Source organism: Salmo salar, chromosome ssa14 (assembly GCF_905237065.1).
Source record: "Salmo salar chromosome ssa14, Ssal_v3.1, whole genome shotgun sequence".
NCBI classification, from domain to species: Eukaryota; Metazoa; Chordata; class Actinopteri; order Salmoniformes; family Salmonidae; genus Salmo; species Salmo salar.
This window is the reverse complement of record NC_059455.1, coordinates 2,865,114-2,893,078: the sequence shown is the minus strand read 5'-3', so window position 1 is coordinate 2,893,078 and position 27,965 is coordinate 2,865,114. Positions and strand designations below refer to the sequence as shown.

The following is a 27,965-nucleotide window of genomic DNA, read 5'->3' as shown; positions in this document are numbered from 1 at the left end:
TTGACAATCTTCATCAGATGACACTCCTAGGACATCATGTTACACAATACATGCATTCTTTTGTTCGATAAAGTTCATATTTATATATAAAAACAGCATTTTACATCGGCGCGTGACGTTGACTAACTATTTTCCCTCAAATGCATCCAGTGAAACAGCGCTACAATTTACTAAATTACTATTCGAAAACATTTTTAAAATGTAATATTGTCATTCTAAGATTTATAGATGAATATCTCTTGAAAGCACCTGTAATGCCAGATTTAAAAATAACTTTACTGGGTAATCAGACTTTGCGATAAAAGGGGATGCGATACTCAGAAAAATAGGCTACCGTTACAGGTCAGCGCCATCTTGGAACAATCGCATATCAAATCTACTCTTGTATACTATTGTCAATAATCCCTTACCTTTGATTATCTTCATCAGAAAGCACTTCCAGGACTTCCCAGGTCCACAACAAATGTATTTTCGTTCGAAAAAGTTAATCCTTTACGTCCCAATAGCTTGTTCTTGTTAGCGCGTTCTGAAGGCTGCTCCAAAAGTTCCGTCGGCCGCGGGACTCCTCTTTCAATAAAATGCATTTTTTTTCATTTAGGTTCGTTCAAACATGTCAAACGTTGTATAACATAAATCTTTAAGGCCTTTTTCAACCAGAGCTCCAATAAGATTCAAGGGGGACGATTGCATTGTCTTTCTAAACGTTTCAAAAGGGGAGGGTAGCCAGGGGCGCCGGCATCATAATGGTGATGGCCCTCCTCATGTGATCACTTTCCACAGCCTCTCATTCTGTCAGTTTTCACAGTTGGAGACTCAAACCACTTTGTAAAGACTGGGGACATCTAGTGGAAGCAATAGGAAGTGCTCAATGAACCATTGCTCACGGTGTGATTTATAGGCAAAGTGATGAAGTTGAGTCCGCAATTCAGAATTCCACATCCTGTTACGATCGGTCTCGGGGTTTTGACTGCCATATGAGTTCTGTTATACTTACAGACACCATTCAAACAGTTTTGGAAACTTTAGGGAGTTTTCTATCCACAAGTATTAATTATATGCATATCCTAGCTTCTGAGTTTGAGTAGGAGGCCGTTTAAAATGGGCATGAATGTTTTTCGAAAATTGCTGTAGCGCCCCCTATCCTAAGCGACCGTCAAGAGGTTAAAGGATGAACCACTATATTCACGTCACCAAATAATTGATTAAAACACACTGTTTTGCAATGAAGGTCTACAGTAGCCGCAACAGCACTGTAGGGTAGCACCATGGTGTATCCGAAGGACAGCAAGCTTCCATCCTCTTCTGGGTACATTGACTTCAATACAAAACCTAGAAGGCTCGTGATTCTCACCCCCTTTCATAGACTTACACAATAATGATGACTTCCGGAGGATGTCCTCCAACCTATCAAAGCTCTTGCAGCATGAACTGACATATTGTCCTCCCAATCAAAGTATTAGAGGATATCACATTATTAAGTAGCCTAATTTGATCTAGATCTGGGCAGTTCAAACCTGGTTCTGGAGAGGAACCTTCATGCATGCTTTTGCTCAAATGCTTTTTTAGCACACCTGGATTGACTAATTAGCTGCTCACCAGGACTTTGGTTAGCTGAAGCAATTGTATCTACTCTTCAGGTCCCTTTGTCGGCTGTAGCTTGTGGAAAAAATAACATTTGGGATGTAAGAGAGGGCATTGGAGTGATCATCTACTGCCATCTAGTGGAATATTTAGGGTCCCCCTATCATTATATATATATATATATATATCTGTGTATGTAGTAACATACTGTATTACACTTGGAGTTAACACTTAACTACAAACTGTGAAAATAAAGGAGCGGAGACAAGGCAAAAGCCACGAGATTGAACCGTAGACACCCAGACTGTAATAACCTTAGCCAGCAAACCTGCATCAATAAGCTTACAATCATTGAGTACATTTACATGCACACTAATCATTCGATATTAAACTGATTATGGCAGTTTTCCGAATATTGAAATAACATTAATCGGCATAATTTCAAAATTGAAATAAGCATACGCTGATTAAAACACCTGGTTTTCTGAGCAATCTTTAAAATTATTAGGACATGTAAACAGTATATTAATCGGTGTTCCAGCAGTGCATTTGATTTGCGCATGTGCCAGCTTCAGTAGCGCAAGCCTCCCTCTTATGAATGAGTGAAGTATATTCAGAAAAACTGAAAATATACATCTTACAAATAGTTTTCACATACAAACGTTTTATGTCCGGAATCAAATAGCCTTCGCAAAATGAACATGGTCACTGTGGTAGAGCATTGATTTTTGATTGCCGATTTTCTTCATTTATTTAAGTCCCATCAGGTAGCCTCATTTCAGATGTGTCCATGTAAACAGGATTATTAGGGATTTTTACAAAGCATGTAATAATTTTAAACAAACTATTACATTAATCTGACTATCCACAATACTCTTATTATCATTGAGCTGAGAAAAATGTTACCTCTGCACTCCTCTAGCGCTAGAATGTTGAACAAAATCCCACTGGGAAACAGACAATTTAACGTCTATTCCACGTTGGTTCAATGTTGTTTCATTGAAATGACGTGGAAACAACATTGATTCAACCAGTGTGTGCCCAGTGGGTTGGGAGGTGATTCTCACAGGACTCATTTGAGTTGTTAATTTCCCTCATCACAATTAACTAATGCCTCACTATCATCAGAGACATAGCACAAATGGAACTCATCTATCCAATAGGTGGCTCGGACAGCAACAGCCTCTTGCACTCTATGCCTCTAAACTAATTTGCAATGAAGTGATTGATCCTAGATCAGTTAGCCCCATTGCAGCGAATATAATTAGTGTTTTTAAAAGCTCTCAAAGCAGTCAAAACAATTAAGATGTTTTGTGTAGATTAGGAGATGATATTTAGAGCCCCGTTTAAACCTGGTGCTAACAGGCACAATCATAATGTGGACCAGGAAAGATCAGGAAAGGTCACAAGTTAGAACCAGGTATAAACAGGGATAAAAGAAGAAACTCCAACATGCCAACTAGCAAATGTTTATATTTTATATTGAAGTGATGTTTTGATCTTACCACCATTGTCAGACACATATTGAAAACCTGAACATTTTGGCAAAGGGTAGGAAGGGGGAATTTTTGCGAAGTTAACAGATTTTTGCAACTCTAAATGCCTGTCTACGTAGACAACACTCCTGGGAGATGGGTGTCATGCAGGTTCACGATCCAGTCCGGCTCTAACACATGGTCCAGCTACTTACGTCTGAGCAGAAAATAAACAACAAGGGCAAGAATTGTTGTATGAATGTCGAGCACTGACAAAATAAAAAAGTCACCAGACACAAGTAATCTATAAAAAATTTAACTCCTTTATTGTGTTCTCTTATATAAAAGAAATACAAAACAGAAACATTGACACCAGGCAAGGGGTTAGGGGGTATAGTAGGCAGAACATTGAATTGTCAGAAGGATAGATAGATGGATGGCTGGACAGATGGATGAATGGACAAATCGATGCAATGAGGGTGGATGAAAACAGAAAGCACAGTCCTGTCAAGTCCCCTCCCTCCCTTCCTTTTTGCAGCGGGCCTCTTCAGGGCAACTCAGTCTTATCTGCCACTTCGGCATGGCCAACCTCTGCCCCCCCAGGGGCCAGCAACGTCCTCCTGTTGTAGTGGTGATGGCCCTTCATGATGCCCGAGTTGTTGTTCTCGTTCAGGATCTGCTTCTGCTTTTGTCGGTTGAGCGACTGGACCAGGCCCAGCACCACGGCCGCCAGCGAGTACTGGCCCTGGAGCTTGCGCGGCTGCATGATGAGCGGGTTGGGCTGCACACGGCCCATCAGGAAGTGTGTGCGGATCTTGCCCTCCTGCTCGCTGATGCCCTTCACGTAGATCTCGCCACGGTACTCGAAGGCGAAGCCTCGCTCCTTCAGGATCAGGTAGGTGTCCTCAGGCACCTGGATCTTGCCACTCACGCCTGTGCTGTCCATGCGGCTCGACAGGTTCACTGTCTTGCCCCAGATGTCGTACTGGGGCTTCTTGGCGCCAATCACACCCGCCACCACCGAGCCATGTGCCATGCCTGAGAAAAAGTAGGAGGGGGAAGATGACGAAAATGAAGAGAAGGGGATGGAAAAGGAGGAAGAGGAAGTAAAATAGGAATATGAGATGATTGAGTGGAGAAGGGAAATCGAGAAGAAAAAAAGGGAAGATAAAGGGGAGGAAAAGAAAGACGAGTGAGAGTTTTAGAAGAGTTAGCTCCACCTAGTGACAAAACTACAGTATGTTAATGAATTTCAAACACTTTCATAGTCTATTCATTTTGAGTGGTTGCCAGGGAGGGAGCACATGGGATTTCTTACCAATTCTTAGCTCAAAGTTGTTGAAGGAGTGCTTGTTGATCTCCTGGATGCTCTCGTTCAGGGCGATGGCAAAGTCGGCCAGCTCACACAGATGACCCCACTTGTCCTCACATTGCTATGAACACAGAGAGGGACAAGAATCAGAGTGACATCAGAGAGAAAGATTGACAGTGCAAACTGAATCACAGATTGAGATTATAGTGCTACCAGTGTCAAATGGAGTCAGAATTATGCCACACATGATGATGTACAGATAAAATACCCCCTCTTTAGAAATAAGGTTCAAGTTCTGCGTTTTATGTCTTGTTACACCTTGTGCACAAATTGTACATACCTTTCTACTGCACCTACACGTACAGCATGTACAAGGTAACAGCACAAATCAATGATGTCAGTGTTAATATATAGGTTTTACGCAAGTCAGGATATGGCCACGAATTACTGAACCACAAAATGTTGATTTTGCTCACTTGTTTTTCTGGTGACAGTCCGGAGACTGCCATGTAGGTGCTGCCGATAGTCTTAATCTTCTCAATATCCTGGAATCGTTCCTCACCAAGCAGCTACACAAAGACAAAGACGAACAGGGTAGAGAAGAAACACAAGCAGTCCATTGTTAATTAACTGTGCTCAATATCGCATCACTACTACAAGGGTAAACAAGATTTGGTCAATCAATCGCGTGATTGATTGACACAGTAAGCAACTCATTATACCAAACAACCCATTAGCAACTTATAAAGCAATGCCATATCACATAAAAGTGTTTCTTCATCCATCCACTGTGCCACTCTGCAGCTGCTACCTAAGTATGTGCTGTATCTTGGGGCAAGTTTCAAGTCGGGAAAAGGCACGTCTATTCCTGTCCAAAGAGGCGAGGCATTAGTCGACTGCAGCTGGTTTGTGTCTTGTTCTGGCCTCGTTTGGTGACATTGACACCGTCCGTGAATAACACGGTTCTATGGCAGATTTAGAACAGAATCTCATTGTCAGATACCACCCATTCCACCAGGATCTGTAAAACGATATGAATAGTTTAGTGAAAGATCTCAAACTAGTTTTTGTACTCTGTTGAAGCAAAGTGGTACCTTTAATTTAAAATATTTCATACCATTGCATCTGACTAGCACAACTGTCAACTGCAAAAGTCCAACAACATTTTTGAGTGGCTGGCCTTCCCTGCTTATTTTGATAGTTTGACTAGTTTGATAGTCATCCAATATGTCATTCTGATGAGTGAATTAAATAAAACATATACAGTATGTTAGTGGGATAAAAAATGTGTGGGCTAAAAAATATTTATTTATTTTTATTTGCTGGCTCACCTCACTTTTCAAAAAATAAATTATATTAAAAAGATAATTAAAGTTGATTTCGGAATTCAATTTATGGGATATTGCAACTCAATAGATGCTAGTCAGCCTGAAAACTTAACACTCTAAATAAAATAAAAATCGAATGAAATTGTATTTGTCACATGCGCCGAACCTTACAATGAAATGCTTACTTACAAGCCCTTAACCAATGCAGTTTAAATAAAAAATAAGTGTTTAGAAAGTATGTACTAAATAAGTAAACAAAGAAATAAAAATAACAAATAATTAAAGAGCAACAACAAAATAACAGTAACGAGCCTAAATAGAAAGGTTACCAGTACAGAGTCAATGTGGGGTGGCACAGGTTAGTTGAGGTAATTGAAGTAATATGTACTGTACATGTAGGTAGAGGTAAAGTGACAATGCATAGATAATAAACAGAGAGTAGCAGCAGCTAGTCCGGGTAGCCATTTTGTTAGCTGATCATGAGTCTTATGGCTTGGGGGTAGAAGCTGTTAAGAAGCCTTTTGGACCTAGACATAGTGCTCCGGTACCTCTTGCTGTGTGGTAGCAGAGAGAACAGTATATGACTAGGGTGACCGGAGTCTTTGGCAATTTTTTGGGCCTTCCTTTGACACTGCCTGGTATAGAGGTCCTGGATGGCAGGAAGCTTGACCCTGGTGATGGGCAGTACGCACCAACCTTTGTAGTGCATTGCGGTCGGAGGCCAAGCAATTGCCATACCAGGAGGTGACGCAAACAGTCAGGATGCTCTCAATGGTGCAGCTTTAGAACTTTTTGAGGATCTGAGGACCCATGCCAAATCTTTTCACTCCTGAGGGGGAATAGGCGTTGTCGTGTCCTCTTCACGACTGTCTTGGTGTGTTTGGACCATGACAGTTTGTTGGTGGACACCAAGGAACTTGAAGCTCTCAACCTGCTCCACTACAGCCCCGTCGATGAGAATGGGGTGTGTGTTCGGGCCTCCTTTCCTGTAGTCCACGATCATCTCCTTTGTTTTGATCACGTTGAGGGAGAGGTTGTTATCCTGGCACCACACTGCAAAGTCTCTGACCTCCTCCCTATAGGCAGTCTCATTGTTTTCGGCAAACTTAATGATGGCGTTGGAGTCGTGCTTGGGTGAACAGGGAGTACAGGAGGGGACTGAGGGGGGACCGAGCACACACCCTTGAGGGGCCCCTGTGTTGAGGATCAGCATGGCAAATGTGTTGTTACCTACCCTTACCACCTGGGGGGGCGGCCCGTCAGGAAGTCCAGGATCCAGTTGCAGAGGGAGTTGTTTAGTCCCAGGGTCCTTAGCTTAGTGATGAGCTTTGAGGGCAATATGGTGTTGAACGCTGCGCTATAGTCAATGAATAGCATTCTCAAATACAATGCCGTGCAAAAGTATTCATACCCCTTGGCGTTTTTCCAATGTTGTTGCCTTACAACCTGTAGTTTAAATTGATTCAACTTTTTTTCATGTAATGGACATACACAAAATAGTCCCAATTGGTGAAGTCAAAATGAAAAAAAATTACTTGTTTCAATTTTTCTTTATATAATTAAAAAGGAAATGTGGTGTGTGCATATGTATTCACCCCCTTTGCTATGAAGCCACCAAATAAGATCTGGTGCAACCAATTACCTTCAGAAGTTGCAAAAAAAAGTCCACCTGTGTGCAATCTAAGTGTCACATGATCTGTCACATGATCTCAATATATACACCTGTTCTGAAAGGCCCCAGAGTCTGCAACACCACTAAGAAAGGGGCACTACCAAGCAAGCGACACCATGAAGACCAAGGAGCTCTCCAAACAGGTCAGGGACAAAGCTGTGGAGAAGTACAGATCATGGTTGGGTTATAAAAAAAAAAATCTAACGTTGAACATCCCACGGAGCACCATTAAATCCATTATTAAAAAAATGGAAATAATATAGCACCACAACAAACCTGCCAAGAGAGGGCCGCCCACCAAAACTCACGGATCAGGCAAGGAGGGCATTAATCAGAGGCAACAAAGAGACCAAAGATAACCCTGAAGGAGCTTCAAAGCTCCACAGCGGAGATTGGAGTATCTGTCCATAGGAACACCTTAAGCCGTACACTCCACAGAGCTGGGCTTTACAGAAGTGTGGCCAGAAAAAAGTAATTGCTTAAAGAAAGAAATAAGCAAACACGTTTGGTGTTCGCCAAACGGCATGTGGGAGACTCCACAAACATATGGAAGAAGGTACTCTGGTCAGATGAGACAAAAATTTAGCTTTTTGGCCATCAAGGAAAATGCTATGTCTGGAGCAAACCCAACACCTCAAATCACCCCGAGAACACCATCCCCACAGTGAAGCATGGTGGCGGCAGCATCATGCTGTGGGGATGTTTTTCATCAGCAGGGACTGGGAAACTGGTCAGAATTGAAGAAATGATGGATGGCGCTAAATAAAGAGAACTTCTTGAGGGAAACCTGTTTCAGTCTTCCAGAGATTTGAGATTGGGACGGAGGTTCACTTTCCAGCAGGACAATGACCCTAAGCATACTGCTAAAGCAACACTCGAGTGGTTTAAGGGGAAACATTTAAATGTCTTGAATGGCCTAGTCAAAGCCCAGACCTCAATCCAATTGAGAATCTGTGGTATGACTTAAAGATTGCTGTTCAGCAGCGGAACCCATCCAACTTGAAGGAGCTGTAGAAAAGTTGCCTTGAAGAATGGGCAAAAATCCCAGTGGCTAGATGTGCCAAGACATACAGCTGTAATTGCTGCAAAAGGTGACTCTTCAAAGTATAGACTTTGCTGCTTGCGTCACTTAAAAAAATACATGTAATCCGTTAAACACTTAGTACAATTTGTATGGCCTAACGTGTGTTTGTTGGGATAGCAGTTGGGCTATCGACTTACCGTTGAGAGTTTGAATAGTAGCATAGCATACATCAATTATGGGATATTGCAACTAAATACTGTAGTTTCTGGTCAGCCTTCCAAGTAAACACTTCTAAGGTAAGATAAGAATGACTAAAATAATGTGTGTGCTACCTTCAGCCGTTCAAAAATATTTGTATGTTAGTGGGGTAAAAAATACACACAAAATATATATTTTTATTTGCATTTCAGAAATGTTTAGTTAAAGCTACAATATATACATTTTTGGGCGGCAAGACCAAATTCACATAGAAATGTGTTATAGATCATTCATTCTCATTAAAAGCAATTCTAAGATGCGGTAGATCTGTTCAATGTGCACTATTTCCATGCTTCCCGTTCTTACGTATCATTTTTGCATCTTTTACTTTCGGTTTTGTACACCAACTTCAAACAGCTCAAAATATTATATTTTTGGTTATGGAAAATATATTTCACAGCAATTTAGATGGTACAATGTTTCTCTACACTACTGTATATGTGCTTGTTTTGTCACATAACCTGAAATTAGGCAAACCATTTGAATTTTTGCAACCAGGAAATGGCAGAGTGATTTCTGTATAGTGCAGCGCAGAGTACCTGGATACAGCCCTTAGCTGTGGTATATTAGCCATATACCACAAACCCCCGAGGTGCCATTTTGCTATTATAAACAGGTTACCAACAAATTTGTAATTTTTTTTGTCATACCCGTGGTATGCGGCTTTCAGCCATTCAGCATTCAGGGCTCGAACCACCCGGTTTATAATTAAATATGTCTCTTCACCCTGTCTAGCCCATTTACGATCAATGAAACAAAACAAAAAAAAATTACAAAATAATTACTTTTTAGCGGGACAGTGAAAAGGACAATGTTGCAGTTCCCCACCTCATCAAAGTCGGCAATGATCTCGTTGAGGAGGCGCAGACACTCCACCCCTTGGTTGTTCATCTCTGTTTGGGAGTAGAAGTCGGCAAAGCCTGGGATGGAGGCGAACATCACACCCACAGCATCGTAAGACTGGGAGTAAAGCTCCTGTGGAACAAAATGTGGGCAATGTATGTTTAAAGAAAGAGGGGCAGGGAAAAAGCCATTGAAAATTACATATAATGGAATTCTAACAATGTCAGGTAGTTATATACACTTATTTGGAAAAGGTCAAGGATGGAGGGGACATGTGATTTGCTCATATGATTTAAAAAACGAATCAGGAGTAGGCAGCACCATAAGTAAGTGAGTAAACTGAGATATGACTAAGGAGTTAAATCAGGGCATTTTTTCCATAAATAGACTTTAACAACGGTAGAATTTTAATGGCACATAATGCCTAAAAAATGGCTGAAACTCTTATTTTAACATTTTACTGCAGTGGGCTAAATCAGGGTCACACAGAGTGTTTCTTGGTAGTCTTCAACAAATCTACTTTGAAACAAAAGTGTAAACCTCACACACATGGTAATGGGCTTCAAAAAATAAGACACCTGTACCATGTCAGATATAGAGATATATACTCATTTTTGAGTTTGCATCCCAATATGACATTTTATATACATCACAGAAGACTGAAATATAACAAAACCGTTCGACAATGAAACACTGGATTTGTAATCATTATAATTATTAATAATGAAATCATTAAAAATATGAATGGCATTCCACCCATGAGGCGATTTAGTAATTTGACTGCAGGAAAGGGGTCTAAGTTCATTTTAGTTAGTCTTGTAGATTAACAATACTTGGTCACACATCTAGTTCTTTAAAAAAATATATATATATTTAATGTTTAAAACATACAATATACTTGCAGTGAAGCCACTCAACAACTACATCACATTAGTCATCTAACAGACTCCCATCCAGAGCGACACACAGAAGCAACCAGGGTCAACGCCCAGCTCAAGGGCACGTCGACAGATCTAAAATGTTGTTTTTTTTAAAAACAGGGACCTGAACCAGCGATCAATCAGCCACCGGCCCAAGCTCCCAACTGCCAGCCCTCCAAGAGCTGCCCCTCAAACATCCGAGACCCCCCCCAGAAGAAGTACAAATAAATAATAATAATTTAAAAAATATATTCCATTCCCCACCCCCAAGACCCCCCCAAGACCCCTCCATGCACCGACGACCAACAAAATGAACAAAAGACAAAGACAAAGGAAAACAGAAAACAACAATGAAAAAAACAACAAAGACATCAAGGACAACAAAAATCATAACATATGGCACTATTTACCTGTGTGTGTGTCCGTGTATGTGCACATGTGTGCATTTGAATGAGAGTGTGTGTATATGCACGTGTACAAACACCTGCACGGCACCAGGCTCAGGAAAACCGGCATTAGCTGTAAAAACTAAATCTGCAGAGCTTCAACGATTGAATGCCCCAAATATTCAACATTTTGTTGGTGGCAAGAATTCCATATAATTATTTTAGCTGAAAAGCACGAAGTCTTGAATCTTGCGTCGTTTTATATATCAACTCATACATCCTGTACCATGGAATCGGTACATCAAAAATCTCTTCCCAACTATTTTGCAATCTGTATGGCACAGCTGTCAACATCCTGGTCCTCAAATTGAGCTTATATATTCTTATTTATGCTATTTGTATTCCTCCGCCAGTTTTGTTTTCTTATATTTGGCAGACAGACCAGTTCCCTGCCTCCTCTGGCTGCCGCCTGCCTCCTCCATTTTTGGGGTAATGCTGTAATCAATTGGTTGTACTCTGGGATTGAGCAGACCTTCCCATACTGTTCTGATAACTACATGAAGGACATAACTCTACCATTCCAATTTACAATATAATTTAAAAACAAAATACCCTTTCAAACATCTTTCCCATAAATACAGGTATTTTATCAACCAGCACATTTGAGTTCAGCTATAATATTTGTTGTAATATTTGTTCTATCTCTTCAGGGGGATGAAATTGAAATTGTAACCAGCTCTGCAATGCTTGTTCGAAAGAGAGATACTTTGAAAAAGTATAATTTTCAATTAATGAAAAATGACACATGGCAATCTGCACAAAGGCAAAAAGGCAGTTTTTAAACAACGGATGAGCTTTTCTTAGTAATCTACTTGAGAACCATTAGGGTACAAATAAAACTTTTGAATAAGTGAAGCTTTTAGGAGAGAAGTTTAGTGCTTTTATATTTGATAATCTCAAACCACCCAATTCATATTCATTATATAGATAGGCACGCTTTATGTTGTCTGCTTTAGTGTCCCAGATAAAGCAAGATATTTTTTGCTCATATGATTTGAAAAACAAATCAGGAGTAGGCAGCACCATAAGTAAGTGAGTAAACTGAGATATGACTAAGGAGGTAATCAAGGCAATTTTTCCATAAATAGACAGGTATTTACCTTTCCATTGTTGCAGGATCTTGTCTATTTTTACACGATTTCTATTGAAATTCATTGTGGAGAGCTCATTTATATATTTTGTGATATGAATATCATGTATGTCTAGTTCACCTTTAGCCCATTTTATAGGTAAACTGCAGGGTAATGTAAAATTTGTATTTTTTAAAGATCCAATACGTAATACTGTACACTTATCATAATTAGGTTGTAGTCCAGAGAGTCATCTATATCTTCAATGAGACATTGCAGGGATCTAGCTAATATAAAACTTGAGTCATCGGCATACATGGACACCTTTGTTTTTAAGTCTTGGATTTCTAATCCTCTAATGTTGCTATTTGATCTGATTTTAATAGCTAGCATTTCGATGTCCATAACAAACAGATATGACGACAGCGGACACCCTTGTTTAACTCCTCTTGACAATTCAAAACTCTCTGAGAACTAGCCGCTATTTACTATTTTACACCTGGGGATATTATACATTACTTTTACCCATTTTCTTTTTCCTGTCGGGTTAGAATTCTTTTGTGAGGTAGCCGGATCTTTCCACGATGGAGTATGTTGTTCCTCCATAGCATAACGCTGTTGATACTTCCCTCAGGATTTCTTTAGTATCCAGGTTGACTCTGAACTGCAACCAGTTGTTTACAAATGTTTTTAACGATGCGTCTTTTCCACGACAACCAAATATGTAATCCCGAGTTACAAAATGCAACAAAGTTGCTTTCGCTATTTTGTTTGTAATCAACAGGGCTGTGATAAAAGTTTAAGTTAGTGCTTCCTCGAATACTTGCTCGGAAAGCTCAATGTTTTCCAGTCGTATGCTAATCCGTTTCACCAACTCATCTAGTTCTACACTTGCCCCTAAGCAGGAACGCAAATTATGAGGGACTGTCAAATCATCACCAATAGGGTGCAATGTTAGTACATCACAAATATGCTAGTTGATGTAAAATGTAAGGCATTCATTCAGATAGACTACAATAGCTATACATGTTAGCAGTCCTTTTAATGATACTACATTCAGAATTAATTTATGCAGTAGTGGGTCAAAGTTCAAGCTTATTAAACAATGGTACTGTAAATAATTGTGTTAACTTAGTAACAGGTTATGTATATTTTTCATACGTGGGCAATTGAGCAATTATGGTTTAGTTCATGAATCTCTGGCTTAATGAGATTAATTAGTTAAAAATGTAAAATGTAAAATGTTATTTAGTGGATGCTCTTTGCTCCTGTCTATACAGGTTTTAGATAACCTATACAATTTTGCTCTATAAATTAAAACATAACTATTTGTCTTTTATTTGTCTGATACACCCAAAAATGTTTTTGACTTGAACTGATTAATTGATACATAGTCTCTCTCTCTATCAATCTATCAATCATCCATGAAATCAACCCATTGCGCTCCATTCTTGACTCCCTGGTTTGTAGATTTGCATCTAGGGAAAACTTCACGCCTGGGACATAATTGTGTCTTCTTTGCAGTGGCGACGTGTCATTCAGAGCAACCACTATCCAGCAAATGCCGCTGTTTTGCATATAATTCTGACATTCATTCGCAGAACAATATTATATCATACCAGTTAGCAAATAATGTAAACAAAATCATTGAATTCTGATAAAGAAGCATAATCAACTCCTCCATATCATATTATTGTTTGCTTAAATTGTCTTTGAGTAAGGCAGCTTCAGAATGCAGCTGTTTCAGCCTCTCTCCATGCCTTCTGGGCAGCCAGAGAAACCACAGACCGTTGGCGTTGTTGATCTTCTCTGTTTTCGTTTGATTTGCTTAAAGGTGATGTCACTAACAACACAGCAGCACCTACTGGGAGAGCTGACTGAGGACCAGGCACGTTCTTCTGCCCGCTTGGGTGCCCCTTGGCAGTGCCAGTCCAAGAAGGCTCAAGGTCATTGGTCACAGATAAATCAACGTCTTTCTCTGTTAACTTTGATTGGACTGATGTGTGTCAACTTACAGGAGCTGAAAAGTTATCATGAAACACAAATCATGTTGATAATCTTATCATTTTCTAAATTAGCGTTCTGAAGGAAATGTAGAAATAAAACGTCTCGGTGCTCATCAGCCACTAAACATTGAAATTAGGCCACCCGTTAAAATAAAGCAAACTGGTAAAGAAGATTCAAATATGGTTGGAAGCAGTTGCTAATATCTGTTTTGAGGCAGATATATGGCGACGTGTCTTGTTCTTAATGTTTGATGTCAGACTGTAATACCCATGGAACTGTAACTATGCAACAGATGAAGCGAGGGGGTGACTTTATAAACTTTGTTGCTTTATTCTTCACCGGAGAAGCTTGGTACCAGAACGGTGTTTTGGCTGTGTCCCAATACTCTAACAATGTAGCAATATTGTAGACCAGGGTTCCCCAACTGGCACCCGTGGGTGGTTTTATTTGGCCCCCCAACCAAAGTTTTCTGAGCAAAAAACTGTGTCATTTGTTTATTTTTTTTTTAAATGTTCATTATTGGAAATAAAAGACTGTAAAAACACCAGGAAATCAGCTCCAATTGATTTTAATTTTGGAAATCTGTTCCCAAGTATTCCCACGCATAATAGAGAGATGTGATTGTATACAAATGTAAGCAAGGTTTGAAGTAATTATGTTTTAAACAAATATTATATATACATATATATATATATATATATATCTCTCTTTGGGATTCTTGCGGTTAATTTGCAGTCTAGAAATAATTTTTTATTATGTTCCGGCCCACCGACCATCCGCTCAAGAAATAAAATCGTCCCGCGGCTGAATCTAGTTGATGATCCCTGTTGTTGACCCATGCTGAATTTGACTATGGGAAGTAGCCTACACAAACTGATCATAACCAAAGATGATCTATATATTGCCATAACCAGAATGTTATAACCTTTTTGTGTGTCGAGGTTTTGATGCATATTAGCTTTTTTGATTGAGTTTGCACAACCAATATTTTCATGTTAAAATTGCCACTGCGTCTTTGACCCCCAACCTGGTCTCAGAGCATTTTGTATGATTCTGTATGTAAATCCGAGACACTCCATTTAGTATGATATGTTACATTTCGTATGGTATGTATTATTTGTGGATGTTACAAATTACAATTTGTATTACCGTAAATTCCGGACTATAAGCCGCAACTTTTTTCCCAGGCTTTGAACCTTGCGGCTTAAACAATGACGCGGCTTATATATGGATTTTTCCCTCTTTCAATTTTTTCCTCTCCAAAAAAACACATTCTGTGACGTGCTCAGTTTTTTGGCGGCATGAAGCTTTCATTAGACCAATGAAATTGCCGAACGGGTTATGGTCAAACAACTTTTTTGTTTACTGTTTAGATTAAATTGAGCGCTCTCAAACTTCCCATCATTCTGATTACGGTAGTCATTTTGTCACCCTCATCATGGCAAAGACACGGAGAAATGCATATGATGCAGCTTTCAAGTTGAAGGCGATTGATCTGGCTGTTGGAAAAGGAATTAGAGCTGCTGCACGGGAGCTTGGTCTTAATGAGTCGATGATAAGACGTTGGAAACAGCAGCGTGAGGAATTGACTCAGTGCAAAAAGACAACTAAAGCTTACTGCTAATTTTTATTTTTTGTTACAAGCCGTGTTTCGTTAAAGCCTATTTATTTTTGTTACAAGCCGTGTTTCGTTAAATCCTATTTATTTTTGTTACAAACCGTGTTTCGTTAAAGCCTGTGTAAAGTTCATTTGTTTCAATGTACCGGTAGGCACCTGTGGCTTATAGACATGTGCAGCTTATTTATGTTCAAAATAATATTTTTTTTATATTCAGGTGCACTTAATAGTCCGGAAATTACAGTATATGTTACGAATTTACAAAACATACAATATGTTACAAATCTGTAAAACGTACAATATGTTACGAATTTGCTAAATGTATATGTTAAGAATTCTAGCTAGGTGGCTAGGTCGGTAACGTTAGCTAGCTCGCTAACTTTAACTAGGCTAGGGGTTAGGAGTTAGGTTAAAGGGTTGGGGGAAGGGTTAGCTGAAAGATTTAAGGTTAGGGTTATCTAACATGCTAAGTAGCTGCAAAGTAGCTAAAAAGTAGTAAGCAGTTGAAAAGTTGCTAATTAGCTAAAATGCCAATCTCCCTTCTTTCGTTTTTGCCTTAAGTAACCATCTGATGTAACCATAAGAAACATAAAATATCATATTAAATGGAGTGTCACAGATGTACATACAGAATGATATGAAACGCTCTATGACCAGGTTGTATGTGTTTATATGTATTTTTTTGTATGTGTTTAAGGTTAAAATTCAAGTGTGAATTCAGAGGTAAACCCTGTAAATAAATAAAAACGTATCTTCTTCAAAACTTTCCTTTCACATTCGGAAGCCTTCAACACTGAGTCCCTGACTCATATATGGGGATGTGTAGAACAATGGGTTATCTCCCACCAACTGACATGTTATTACCATCAAATTAAAAGCAGGAAACACTAATAAAAGTGTGTCTTGTTTTATAAAGCTTTCAGGCTGACTGAATCTAACTCTCGCTGCACTTTGTGGAAGCATCCTGAAGGCCGACCGTTCAGACCACCGCCACCCTCTTTCCGCGTTTCGGTCTGAAGTTTTTCGGAAAATCAATTACGGCTCTCAAAGGGCATATGTAATTAGCATACATTGAGGTTTATGGAACCGATTGTGATGAATGTTTGACGACAGCTCTTGATAGGTAAATATGTCGATAGTGTCATTTTGGTTGAGTAAAGAAGTGAAAAAAACTCCTCTTCATGCTCCAAATCACAAATGTAACGTAACTTGAGTTTGGTTCAAGTAGAGGTAAACCAAATTAAACTGGGTTGTGTATGACCCCCAACACTGAAATAATATAGAGGCCATTTTTTTCAAAAGCAATTTACAGCAATGCTCTGCATATATCTTATGAGTGGCCCCAGCAAGAAACAAACCAACAATCCTAGCATTGCAAGCACCATGCTCTAGCAACTGAGCTACACAGGACCACACAAGTCATTAGTTATTAAAAAGACCATAAATACGGTACATTATTAAGTTGAACATATCCTGAACAGACGAAAATAAGGTAGAAAAGTTCCAGCTGACCTCATTATCCCGATCCTTCTCCAGGAAATGGCGGGCAACGTGACTTGGCAGAATATTCCGGAGCATGTTCTCGTTGTGTTCCCGGAGCTCCTTCATCTCGTTGATCTCCTCCTTGGCCTGGACACGCCAGAGGAAATCCAGCCGGGCAGTGTATTCCAGCTATGAAGGAAAAATATAAATATCAGGGCCACAATAGGTACAATGTTAAGGAAAGTTCAGATAAAATCACAAATTATTCTGCATCTTCATCAAACCTTGACTAATATTTAGCAGACACTTTTATCCAAAGTGATTTACAGTAATGCGTGCATACATTTTCATGTGGGTGGCCCCAGCGGGAATCGAGCTCACGATCCATAACAGTCCATTGTTGCTCTACCAACTGAGCCACACAGGACCACCACTGAACTGAATTGCATTGAATAGAAACAGAATGTCTCCTCATTCTGTCACCATTTAGAAGGGAAAACTTGGTTTGTGGGGTTAGGGTTAAGGTCAGGATAGTTAGCATTTCATGTGATCATGCCATACAGTAGAACTGTGTATGCCTCAAGAATACAGAATATCACAGATGCCAGAAAAGAGGACAATATATAATGAGAAATAACTATTAATTTGTGTGTGCAGACCCTTATGTGAGGTAAAGGTAAAGTGGATACAAAAAAAACGATTCAGGTAAAATGAAAATAAACATTTTAGGGTGACCCATGAAATTACAGTTGAAGTCAGAAGTTTACATACAGTGAGGGAAAAAAAAGTATTTGATCCCCTGCTGATTTTGCCCAGTGACAAAGAAATGATCAGTCTATAATTTTGATGGTAGGTTTATTTGAACAGTGAGAGACAGAATAACCAAAAAATCCAGAAAAACGTATGTCAAAAATGTTATAAATTGATTTGCATTTTAATGAGAGAAATAAGTATTTGACCCCCTCTCAATCAGAAAGATTTCTGGCTCCCAGGTGTCTTTTATACAAGTAACGAGCTGAGATTAGGAGCACACTCTTAAAGGGAGTGCTCCTAATCTCAGTTTGTTACCTGTACAAAAGACACCTGTCCACAGAAGCAATCAATCAATCAGATTCCAAACTCTCCACCGTGGCCAAGACCAAAGAGCTCTCCAAGGATGTCAGGGACAAGATTGTAGACCTACACAAGGCTGGAATGGGCTTCAAGACCATCGCCAAGCAGCTTGGTGAGAAGGTGACAACAGTTGGTGCGATTATTCGCGAATGGAAGAAACACAAAAGAACTGTCAATCTCCCTCGGGCCTGGGGCTCCATGCAAGATCACACCTCGTGGAGTTGCAATGATCATGAGAACGGTGAGGAATCAGCCCAGAACTACACGGGAGGATCTTGTCAATGATCTCAAGGCAGCTGGGACCATAGTCACCAAGAAAACAATTGGTAACACACTACGCCGTGAAGGACTGAAATCCTGCAGCGCCCGCAAGGTCCCCCTGCTCAAGAAAGCACATATACATGCTGTTGTGGTCAGATGAGACCAAAATGGAGCTCTATGGCATCAACTCAACTCGCCCCAAGAACACCATGACCCCAAGAACACCATCCCCACCGTAAAACATGGAGGTGGAAACATTATGCTTTGGGGGTGTTTTTCTGCTAAGGGGACAGGAAAACTTCACCGCATCAAAGGGATGATGGACAGGGCCATCTACTGTCAAATCTTGGGTGAGAACCTCCTTCCCTCAGCCAGGGCATTGAAAATGGGTCGTGGATGGGTATTCCAGCATGACAATGACCCAAAACACACGGCCAAGGCAACAAAGGAGTGGCTCAAGAAGAAACACATTAAGGTCCTGGAGTGGCCTAGCCAGTCTCCAGACCTTAATCCCATAGAAAATCTGTGGAGGGAGCTGAAGGTTCGAGTTTCCAAACGTCAGCCTCGAAACCTTAATGTCTTGGAGAAGATCTGCAAAGAGGAGTGGGACAAAATCCCTCCTGAGATGTGTGCAAACCTGGTGGCCAACTACAAGAAACGTCTGACCTCTGTGATTGCCAACAAGTGTTTTGTCACCAAGTAGTAAGTCATGTTTTGCAGAGGGGTCAAATACCTATTTCCCTCATTAAAATGCAAATCATTTTATAACATTTTTGACATGCGTTTTTCTGGATTGTTTTTGTTGTTATTCTGTCTCTCACTGTTCAAATAAACCTACCATTAAAATTATAGACTGATCATTTCTTTGTCAGTAGGCAAACGTACAAAATCAGCAGGGGATCAAATACTTTTTCCCCTCACTGTACGTAATGCTTTTAATATAAAGGTGCATTTTTATGGTGAAAATTAGCTTCCCCAAACGTGAAACTCACGCGCTACTTAAGTATGCCAGTTAGGCTCTAAACCCTTGTAAAGCGGATTGTGCTTAATTTTAAGAAGTTATTTGACCATTTTACTTGTGATACAAACCTTATCAAAACATATAGGCCTATGGGCTGGGCTACATGAGGTGTGCGGATATGATTTGGGGTGGCATGTAGCCTAGTGGTTAGAGTGTTGGGCCAGTAACCGAAAGGTTACTAGATTGAATCCACAAGCTGACAAGGTAAAAAAATCGGTTGTTCTGCCCCTGAACATGGCAGTTAAGACACTGTTCCTAGGCCATCATTGTAAATAAGAATTTGTTGTTAACTGACTTGCCTAATTAAACAAAGGTTAAATTGAAAAAGTAAAAAAAAGGCAGTTTCTTATGCTGGGCATCATTCACAAGTGACAGGCTAATACTGTCACCCATCAGACTATTATTGATTTAATATTGTCTTTACACATATTAAATAATATGTGTTACATTTGTTTTGATTTAGAATGGGCCATTATCATGCACTTGTCTCGAAACAGGGGCAGCTGGAAAATATAATTGTTATCTATGCACTTAAATAGCGAATGGAGGATGCTTTTCCTGTGGTTAATGTTCATGCCAGCCAGGTAGGCTATACTCCTGTTGTAAAGATAAACAATGTGCTTGTCACGACTTCCGCTGAAGTTGGTTCCTCTCCTTGTTTGGGCGGCGGTCGGCGTCGCCGGTCTTCTAGCCATCATCGATCCACTTTTCATTTTCCATTTGTTTTGTCATGTCTTCACACACACCAGGTTTCAATTCCATCATTACATGTTGTGTATTTACCCTCTGTTCCCCCCCATGTCCTTGTCCGGAATTGTTTATTGTAGTGCTTGTGCACGTTATGCTGGTGTGTGACGGGTTTTGTACCCATTGCTTTATTGTGCTGTTAACGATGGCTTTATTTATTAACCTCTATGGGCTAGGTGGGATGCTTGCGTCCCACCTACTCAACAGCCAGTGTAATCCCGTGGCGCGATATTCAAATACCTCAAAAATGCAAAAACTTCAATTTTTCAGACATATGAATATTTTACACCATTTTAAAGACAAGACTCTTCTTTAATCTAACCACACTGTCCGATTTCAAAAAGGCTTTACAACGAAAGCAAAACATTAGATTATGTCAGCAGAGTACCCAGCCAGAAATAATCAGACACCCATTTTTCAAGCTAGCATATAATGTCACATAAACCCAAACCACAGCTAAATGCAGCACTAACCTTTGATGATCTTCATCAGATGACAACCCTAGGACATTATGTTAAACAATACATGCATGTTTTGTTCAATTAAGTTCATATTTATATCAAAAACCAGCTTTTTACATTAGCATGTGACTAGCATTCCCACCGAACACTGCCGGTGAATTTACTAAATTACTCACGATAAACGTTCACAAAAAACATAACAATTATTTTAAGAATTATAGATACAGAACTCCTCTATGCACTCGATATGTCCAATTTTAAAATAGCTTTTCGGTGAAAGCACATTTTGCAATATTCTCAGTAGATAGCCCGGCATCACAGGGCTAGCTATTTAGACACCCAGCAAGTTTAGCACTCACCAAAGTCAGATTTACTATAAGAAAAATGTTATTACCTTTGCTGTTCTTCGTCAGAATGCACTCCCAGGACTTCTACTTCAATAACAAATGTTGGTTTGGTCCCAAATAATCCATTGTTATATCCAAATAGCGGCGTTTTGTTCGTGCGTTCAAGACACTATCCGAAAGGGTAAATAAGGGTGACGAGCATGGCGCATTTCGTGACAAAAAAATTCTAAATATTCCATTACCGTACTTCGAAGCATGTCAACCGCTGTTTAAAATAAATTTTTATGCCATTTTTCTCGTAAAAAAGCGATAATATTCCGACCGGGAAAGCCTGTATACGTACAAAGAGAGAGAAAATAAATACATCTCGTGCCCTCGTGCACGAGCGTGAGTCTCAGAGTTCTCTGACCAGCCACTATCCAAACGCGATAATGTTTTTCAGCCAGAGGCTGCCTCGATATCATTCAGCTTTTTCCCGGGTTCTGAGAGCCTATGGGAGCCGTAGGAAATGTCACATTACGGCAAAGATCCTCAGTCTTCAATAAAAAGAGCCAAGATGAACAACAACTTGTCAGAGAGGGCGCTTCCTGTTTGGAATCTTCTCAGGTTTTTGCCTGCCATATGAGGTCTTTTATACTCACAGACACCATTCAAACAGTTTTAGAAACTTTAGGGTGTTGTCTATCCAAAGCCAATAATTATATGCATATTCTAGTTACTGGGAAGGAGTAGTAACCAGATTAAATCTGGTACGTTTTTTATCCGGCCGTGTCAATACTGCCCCCTAGCCCTAACAGGTTAAACTGCTGCGTTGTAAATCAGTTTTTGCTCTCCTGCGCCTGACTTCTCTGCCGCCAGTACGCACCCCTTACATCAGGAAAGTTGGGAAATAAATATAGCAGGCCTAGCCTATAGAAAGCTGATGGGATCCTCGTCCTTTTAGTAGAGGCCATAACTCTGCTTTCTCGCGCAATTGCACAGCCTATAGAAATGTTGCAGAACATGAGCTCATGTCTTTCATGAAGTGTTTGATTAGATTTTCGAATACATTTACATTGATGTCACATTGATTAGATGAACAATAGAGTGCTGTGTACCAGGCAGTTAGCAAGTTTGGTAGGCTACTAATGACAATCAGCAGCATCAGAGCTTGGAGAAGTCTAATTACCGTGACTAAGCGGTCACATGGAATTTGACTGCCTTCATGACTCGTGACCGCGGGTGTGGCGTTAATACGGCCACCGCAACAGCCCTCAGTAAATGTGATTTAAAAAAATTACCAGATACAATGCTATTTTACAGAAAACAAATTGACAACAGACTTTCAGCTCGCTTATAGGGAAGGACATTCAACAAGCACAGCACTTACACAAATTACTGATGATTGGATGAGAAGATTTGATGACAAAAAGAGTGTGGGGGTTGTTTTGTTAGACTTCAGTGAGGCTTTTGACATTATCAATCATAGTCTGCTGCTGGAAAAACATATGTGTTATGGTTTTACACCCCCTACTATATTGTGGATAAAGAGTTGCCCGTCTAACAGAACACAGAGGGTGTTCTTTAACTGAAGCCTCTTCAAAATATTCCAGGTAGAATCAGGAATTCCCCAGAGCAGGGGAATGACATGCCACTGGCTTTGAGTAAAGCCACTGTGTCTATGTATGCGGATGACTCAATACTATACATGTCTGCTACTACAGTGACTGAAATAGCTGCAAAACTTAACAAAGAGCTGCAGTGGCAAGGAATAAGTTAGTCCTAAATATTTCAAAAACTAAAAGCATTGTACTTGGGACAAATCATTCACTAAACCCTAAACCGCAACTAATTCTTGTTGTGAATAATGTGGAAATTGAGCAAGTTGAGGTGACTAAACTGCTTGGAGTAACCCTGGATTTTAAACTGTCATGGTAAAAACAAATTGATAGAACAGCAGCTAAAATGGGGAGAAGTCTGTCCCTAATAAAGCGCTGCTCTGCCTTCTTAACAGCACAATCAACACGGCAGGTCCTACAGGCCCTAGTTTTGTCGCACCTGGACTATTGTTCAGTTGTGTGGTCAGTGCCACAAAGAGGTACTTAGGAATATTGCGATTGGCTCAGAACAGGGCAGCACGGCTGGCCCTTGGATGAATAAAAAAATATCGGTCAAAAGGTTTGGACACAGCTACTCATTCAAGGGTTTTTCTTTATTTTTACTATTTTCTACATTGTAGAATATTAGTGAAGACATCAAAACTATGAAATAACACATATGGAATCATGTTGTAATCAAAAAGGTGTTAAATAAATCAAAATATGTTATTTTTGAGATTCTTCAAAGTAGCCACCCTTTGCCTTGATGACAGCTTTGCACACTATTGGCATTCTCTCAACCAGCTTCATCTGGAATGCTTTTCCAACAGTCTTGAAGGAGTTCCCACAAATTCTGAGCACTTGTTGGCTGCTTTTCCTTCACTCTGCGGTCTGACTCATCCCAAACCATCTCAATTTGATTAAGGTCGGGGGATTGCAGAGGCCAGGTCATCTGATGCAGCACTCCATCACTCTCCTTCTTGGTAGAATAACCCTTACATAGCCTGGAGGTGTGTTGGCTCATTGTCTTGTTGAAAAACAAATGATAGTCCCTCTAAGCGCAAACCAGATGGGATGGTGTATCACTGCAGAATGCTGTGGTAGCCATGCTGGTTAAGTGTGCCTTGAATTCTGAATAAATCACAGACAGTGTCACCAGCAAAGCACCCCCACACCATAACACCTCCTCCGTGCATTCCGTAGGAAATACACATGCGGAGATCATCCGTTCACCCACACCGAATCTCACAAAGACACAGAGGTTGGAACCAAAAATCTCAAATTTGGACTCCAGACCAAAAGATACATTTCCACCGGTCTAATGTCCATTGCTCGTGTTTCTTGGCCCAAGCAAGTCTCTTCTTATTGGTGTCCTTTAGTAGTGGTTTCTATGCAGGAAATCGACCATGAAGGCCTGATTCACAGTCTCCTCTGAACAGTTGATGTTGAGATGTGCCTGTTACTTGAACTCTGTGAAGACTTTATTTGGGTTGCAATTTCTGAGACTGGTAACTCTAATGAACTTATCCTCTGCAGCAGAGGTAACTCTAGGTCTTCCATTCCTGTGGCGGTCCTCACGAGAGCCAGTTTCATCATTGCGCTTGATGGTTTTTGCAACTGCACTTAAAGAAACTTTCAAAGGTCTTGAAATTTTACGTATTGACTGACCTTCATGTCTTAACCTGTTGGGGGTAGGGGGCAGTATTGACACGGCCGGATAAAAAACGTACCCGATTTAATCTGGTTACTAATCCTGCCCAGTAACTAGAATATGCATATAATTATTAGCTTTGGATAGAAAACACCCTAAAGTTTCTAAAACTGTTTGAATGGTGTCTGTGAGTATAACAGAACTCATATGGCAGGCAAAAACCTGAGAAGATTCCTTACAGGAAGTGCCCTCTCTGACAAGATCTTGTTCTTCTTGTCTCTGTTTATTGAAGACTGAGGATCTTTGCTGTAACGTGACACTTCCTACGGCTCCCATAGGCTCTCAGAGCCCGGGAAAAAGCTGAATGATATCGAGGCAGCCCCAGGCTGAAACACATTTGCGCGTTTGGCAAGTGGCCGATCAGAGGACAATGGGCTTTGGCGCGTGCACAAGTCGACTCCATGCTTTATTTTCTTTCGTCTGTTTACCTAAACGCAGATTCCCGGTCGGAATATTATCGCTTTTTTACGAGAAAAATGGCATAAAAATTGATTTTAAACAGCGGTTCACATGCTTCGAAGTACGGTAATGGAATATTTAGAATTTTTTTGTCACGAAATGCGTCGTGCTCGTCACCTTTCTTTAACCTTTCGGATAGTGTCTTGAACGCATGAACAAAACGCCGCTGTTTGGATATAACTATGGATTATTTGGGACCAAACCAACATTTGTTATTGAAGTAGAAGTCCTGGGAGTGCATTCTGACGAAGAACACCAAAGGTAATAACATTTTTGTTATAGTAAATCTGACTTTGGTGAGGGCTAAACTTGCTGGGTGTCTAAATAGCTAGCCCTGTGATGCCGGGCTATCTACTTAGAATATTGCAAAATGTGCTTTCACCGAAAAGCTATTTTAAAATCGGACATATCGAGTGCATAGAGGAGTTCTGTATCTATAATTCTTAAAATAATTGTTATGCTTTTTGTGAACGTTTATCGTGAGTAATTTAGTACATTTTTAGTAAATTCACCGGAAGTTTGCTAGTTCTGAACGTCACATGCTAATGTAAAAAGCTGTTTTTTGATATAAATATGAACTTGATTGAACAAAACATGCATGTATTGTATAACATAATGTCCTAGGTGTGTCATCTGATGAAGATCATCAAAGGTTAGTGCTGCATTTAGCTGTCTTCTGGGTTTTTGTGACATTATATGCTAGCTTGAAAAATGGGTGTCTGATTATTTCTGGCTGGGTACTCTGCTGACATAATCTAATGTTTTGCTTTCGTTGTAAAGCCTTTTTGAAATCGGACAGTGTGGTTAGATTAACGAGAGTCTTGTCTTTAAAATGGTGTAAAATAGTCATATGTTTGAGAAATTGAAGTAATAATATTTCTAAGGTATTTGAATAACGCGCCACAGGATTCCACTGGCTGTTACGTAGGTGGGACGATTTTGTCCCGCCGACCCTAGAGAGGTCAAAGTAATGATGTCGTTTCTCTTTGCTTATTTGAGCTGTTCTTGCCATAATATAAACTTGGTCTTTTACCAAATAGGGCTATCTTCTGTATACCCCTCTACCTTGTCACCACACAACTGATTGGCTCAAACGCAGTAAGAAGGAAAGATATTCCACAAATTAACAAGGCACACATGTTAATTGAAAAGCATTCCAGGTGACTACCTCATGAAGCTGGTTTTGAGAATGCCTAGAGTGTGCAACGCTGTCATCAAGGCAAAGAGTGACTTTTTGAAGAATCTCAAATATAAAATATATTTTGATTTGTTTAACACTTTTTTGGTTACTACATGATTCCATGTGTTATTTCATAGTTTTGATGTCTTTATTATTATTCTACAATGTAGAAAATAGTAAAAAAAATAGCAAAACCTTGAAAGATGGTGTTTTAAAATTTTTGACCGGTAGTGTACATTTAACTTCTATGGGCTAGGTGGGACGTGACCGTCCCACCGGCGGGACACACTATTCAACAGCCAGTGAAATAGCATGGCGCGAAATACAAAACAGCAAAAATCTCATAATTTCATTTTCTCAAACAATCAACTATTTTACACCATTTTAAAGATAAACTTCTCGTTAATCTAACCACATTGTCCGATTTCAAAAAGGCTTTACGGTGAAAGCATAAAATTAGATTATGTTAGGACATAAACTTCACAAGAAAAACCACACAGCCATTTTCCAAGCAAGGACATGCATCACAAAAAACAAAAATACAGCTAAAATATTCACTAATCTTTGATGATCTTCATCAGATGGCACTCATAGGACTTCATGTTACACAATACATGTATGTTTTGCTCGATAAAGTTCATATTTATATCCAAAAACCCCATTTTACATTGACGTGTGATGTTCAGAAAATGTATTCCCACCAAAACTCCGGTGAATGTGCACATCAATTTACAAAAATACTCATCATAAACATTGACAAAATATATAACAATTATTTAAAGAATTATAGATAGACTACCCCTGGATGCAACCGCTGTGTCAGATTTTAAAATAGCTTCATGGAGAAAGCACATTTTTCAATATGCTGAGTACATAGCTCAATCATCAAAGCAAGTTATACAGATACCCGCCAAGTTCTGGGGACAACTAAACTCAGAATTAGTATTATAAATATTATCTTACCTTTGCTGATCTTCGTCAGAATTCACTCCCAGGACTCCTACTTCCACAAGAAATGTTATTTTTGTTCGAAATACTCCATATTTATGCCCAAATACCTCTGTTTTGTTTGTGCATTCAGATCACTATCCAAAGGCATAACGTGCGAGCGTAATTCCAGACGCGAAAAGTAAAATAGTTCCATTACCGTTCGTAGAAACATGTCAAACGTTGTTTACAATCAATTCTTAGGGTCTTTTTAACATAAAACGTCGATAATATTCCAACCGGACAATAGCATATTCATTCAAGAAGAAAAGGAAGGAACGGCGCCCTGGCGGGCTCGCGCATCACCAAGTCTTTTGTCCTCAGGCAGTCCACTCATTGACTGAGCTCCTATTTTCTGCCCAGTAACAGGAGAAGGATGAAACACGTTTCTAAAGGCTGTTGACAGCCAATGGAAGCCTTAGGAAGTGCAACGTGACCCCACAGACACTGTAGTTTCGATAGGGATTCAAAAGAACTACAATTCTCAGATTTCCCACTTTCTGGTTGGATTTTTCTCTGGTTTTTGCCTGCCATATGAGTTCTGTTATACTCACAGACATCATTCAAACAGTTTTAGAAACTTCAGAGTGTTTTCTATCCAAATCTACTAATAAAATGCAAATATTTGACTCTGGGCCCGAGTATTAGGCAGTTTACTCTGGGCACGCTTTTCATCCGAAAATGAAAATACTGCCCCCTATACCTTAAAAAGTTAACCTTGATTTAAACTAGGAAGAACACAGAGAGCTAACATTAATGTCAATGTCAATATCTCTTAGCTCAAAGTGAAGGAGAGATTGACTTCATCGCTACATATATTTGTGAGAGATATTGACATGTTGAACTACTGGGACACAGCTCGGACACTCATGCATACCCCACAAGACATGCCACCATAGGTCTCTTCATAGTCCCCAAGTCCAGAACAGACTATGGGAGGCGCATACTACTACAAAGAGCCATCACTACATGGAACTATATTCCACATCAAGTAACTCATGCAAGCAGTAAATTTGATTTAAGAAACAGATACAAATACACTTTATGGAACAGCGGGGACTCTGA

The 27,965-nt window shown here is 39.8% G+C and overlaps 1 protein-coding gene across 2 annotated transcripts in view; it reads right to left on the bottom strand.

Annotated features, from left to right (window-relative positions):
- Positions 1-3,356: 3,356 nt before the first annotated feature.
- adcy8 (adenylate cyclase 8 (brain)) overlaps positions 3,357-27,965 on the bottom strand; it is a 304,017-nt gene continuing 279,408 nt past the window's right edge. For both annotated transcript variants that reach the window (XM_014139104.2, XM_014139106.2), the window contains 5 exons: positions 17,067-17,225; positions 9,479-9,625; positions 4,845-4,937; positions 4,375-4,489; positions 3,357-4,094 (listed from right to left, as the gene is read on the bottom strand). In XM_014139104.2, the coding sequence (XP_013994579.1) occupies positions 3,604-4,094; positions 4,375-4,489; positions 4,845-4,937; positions 9,479-9,625; positions 17,067-17,225 (1,005 nt within the window). In that variant the 3' untranslated portion in view covers positions 3,357-3,603. The remainder of the gene's footprint in view (positions 4,095-4,374; positions 4,490-4,844; positions 4,938-9,478; positions 9,626-17,066; positions 17,226-27,965) is intronic.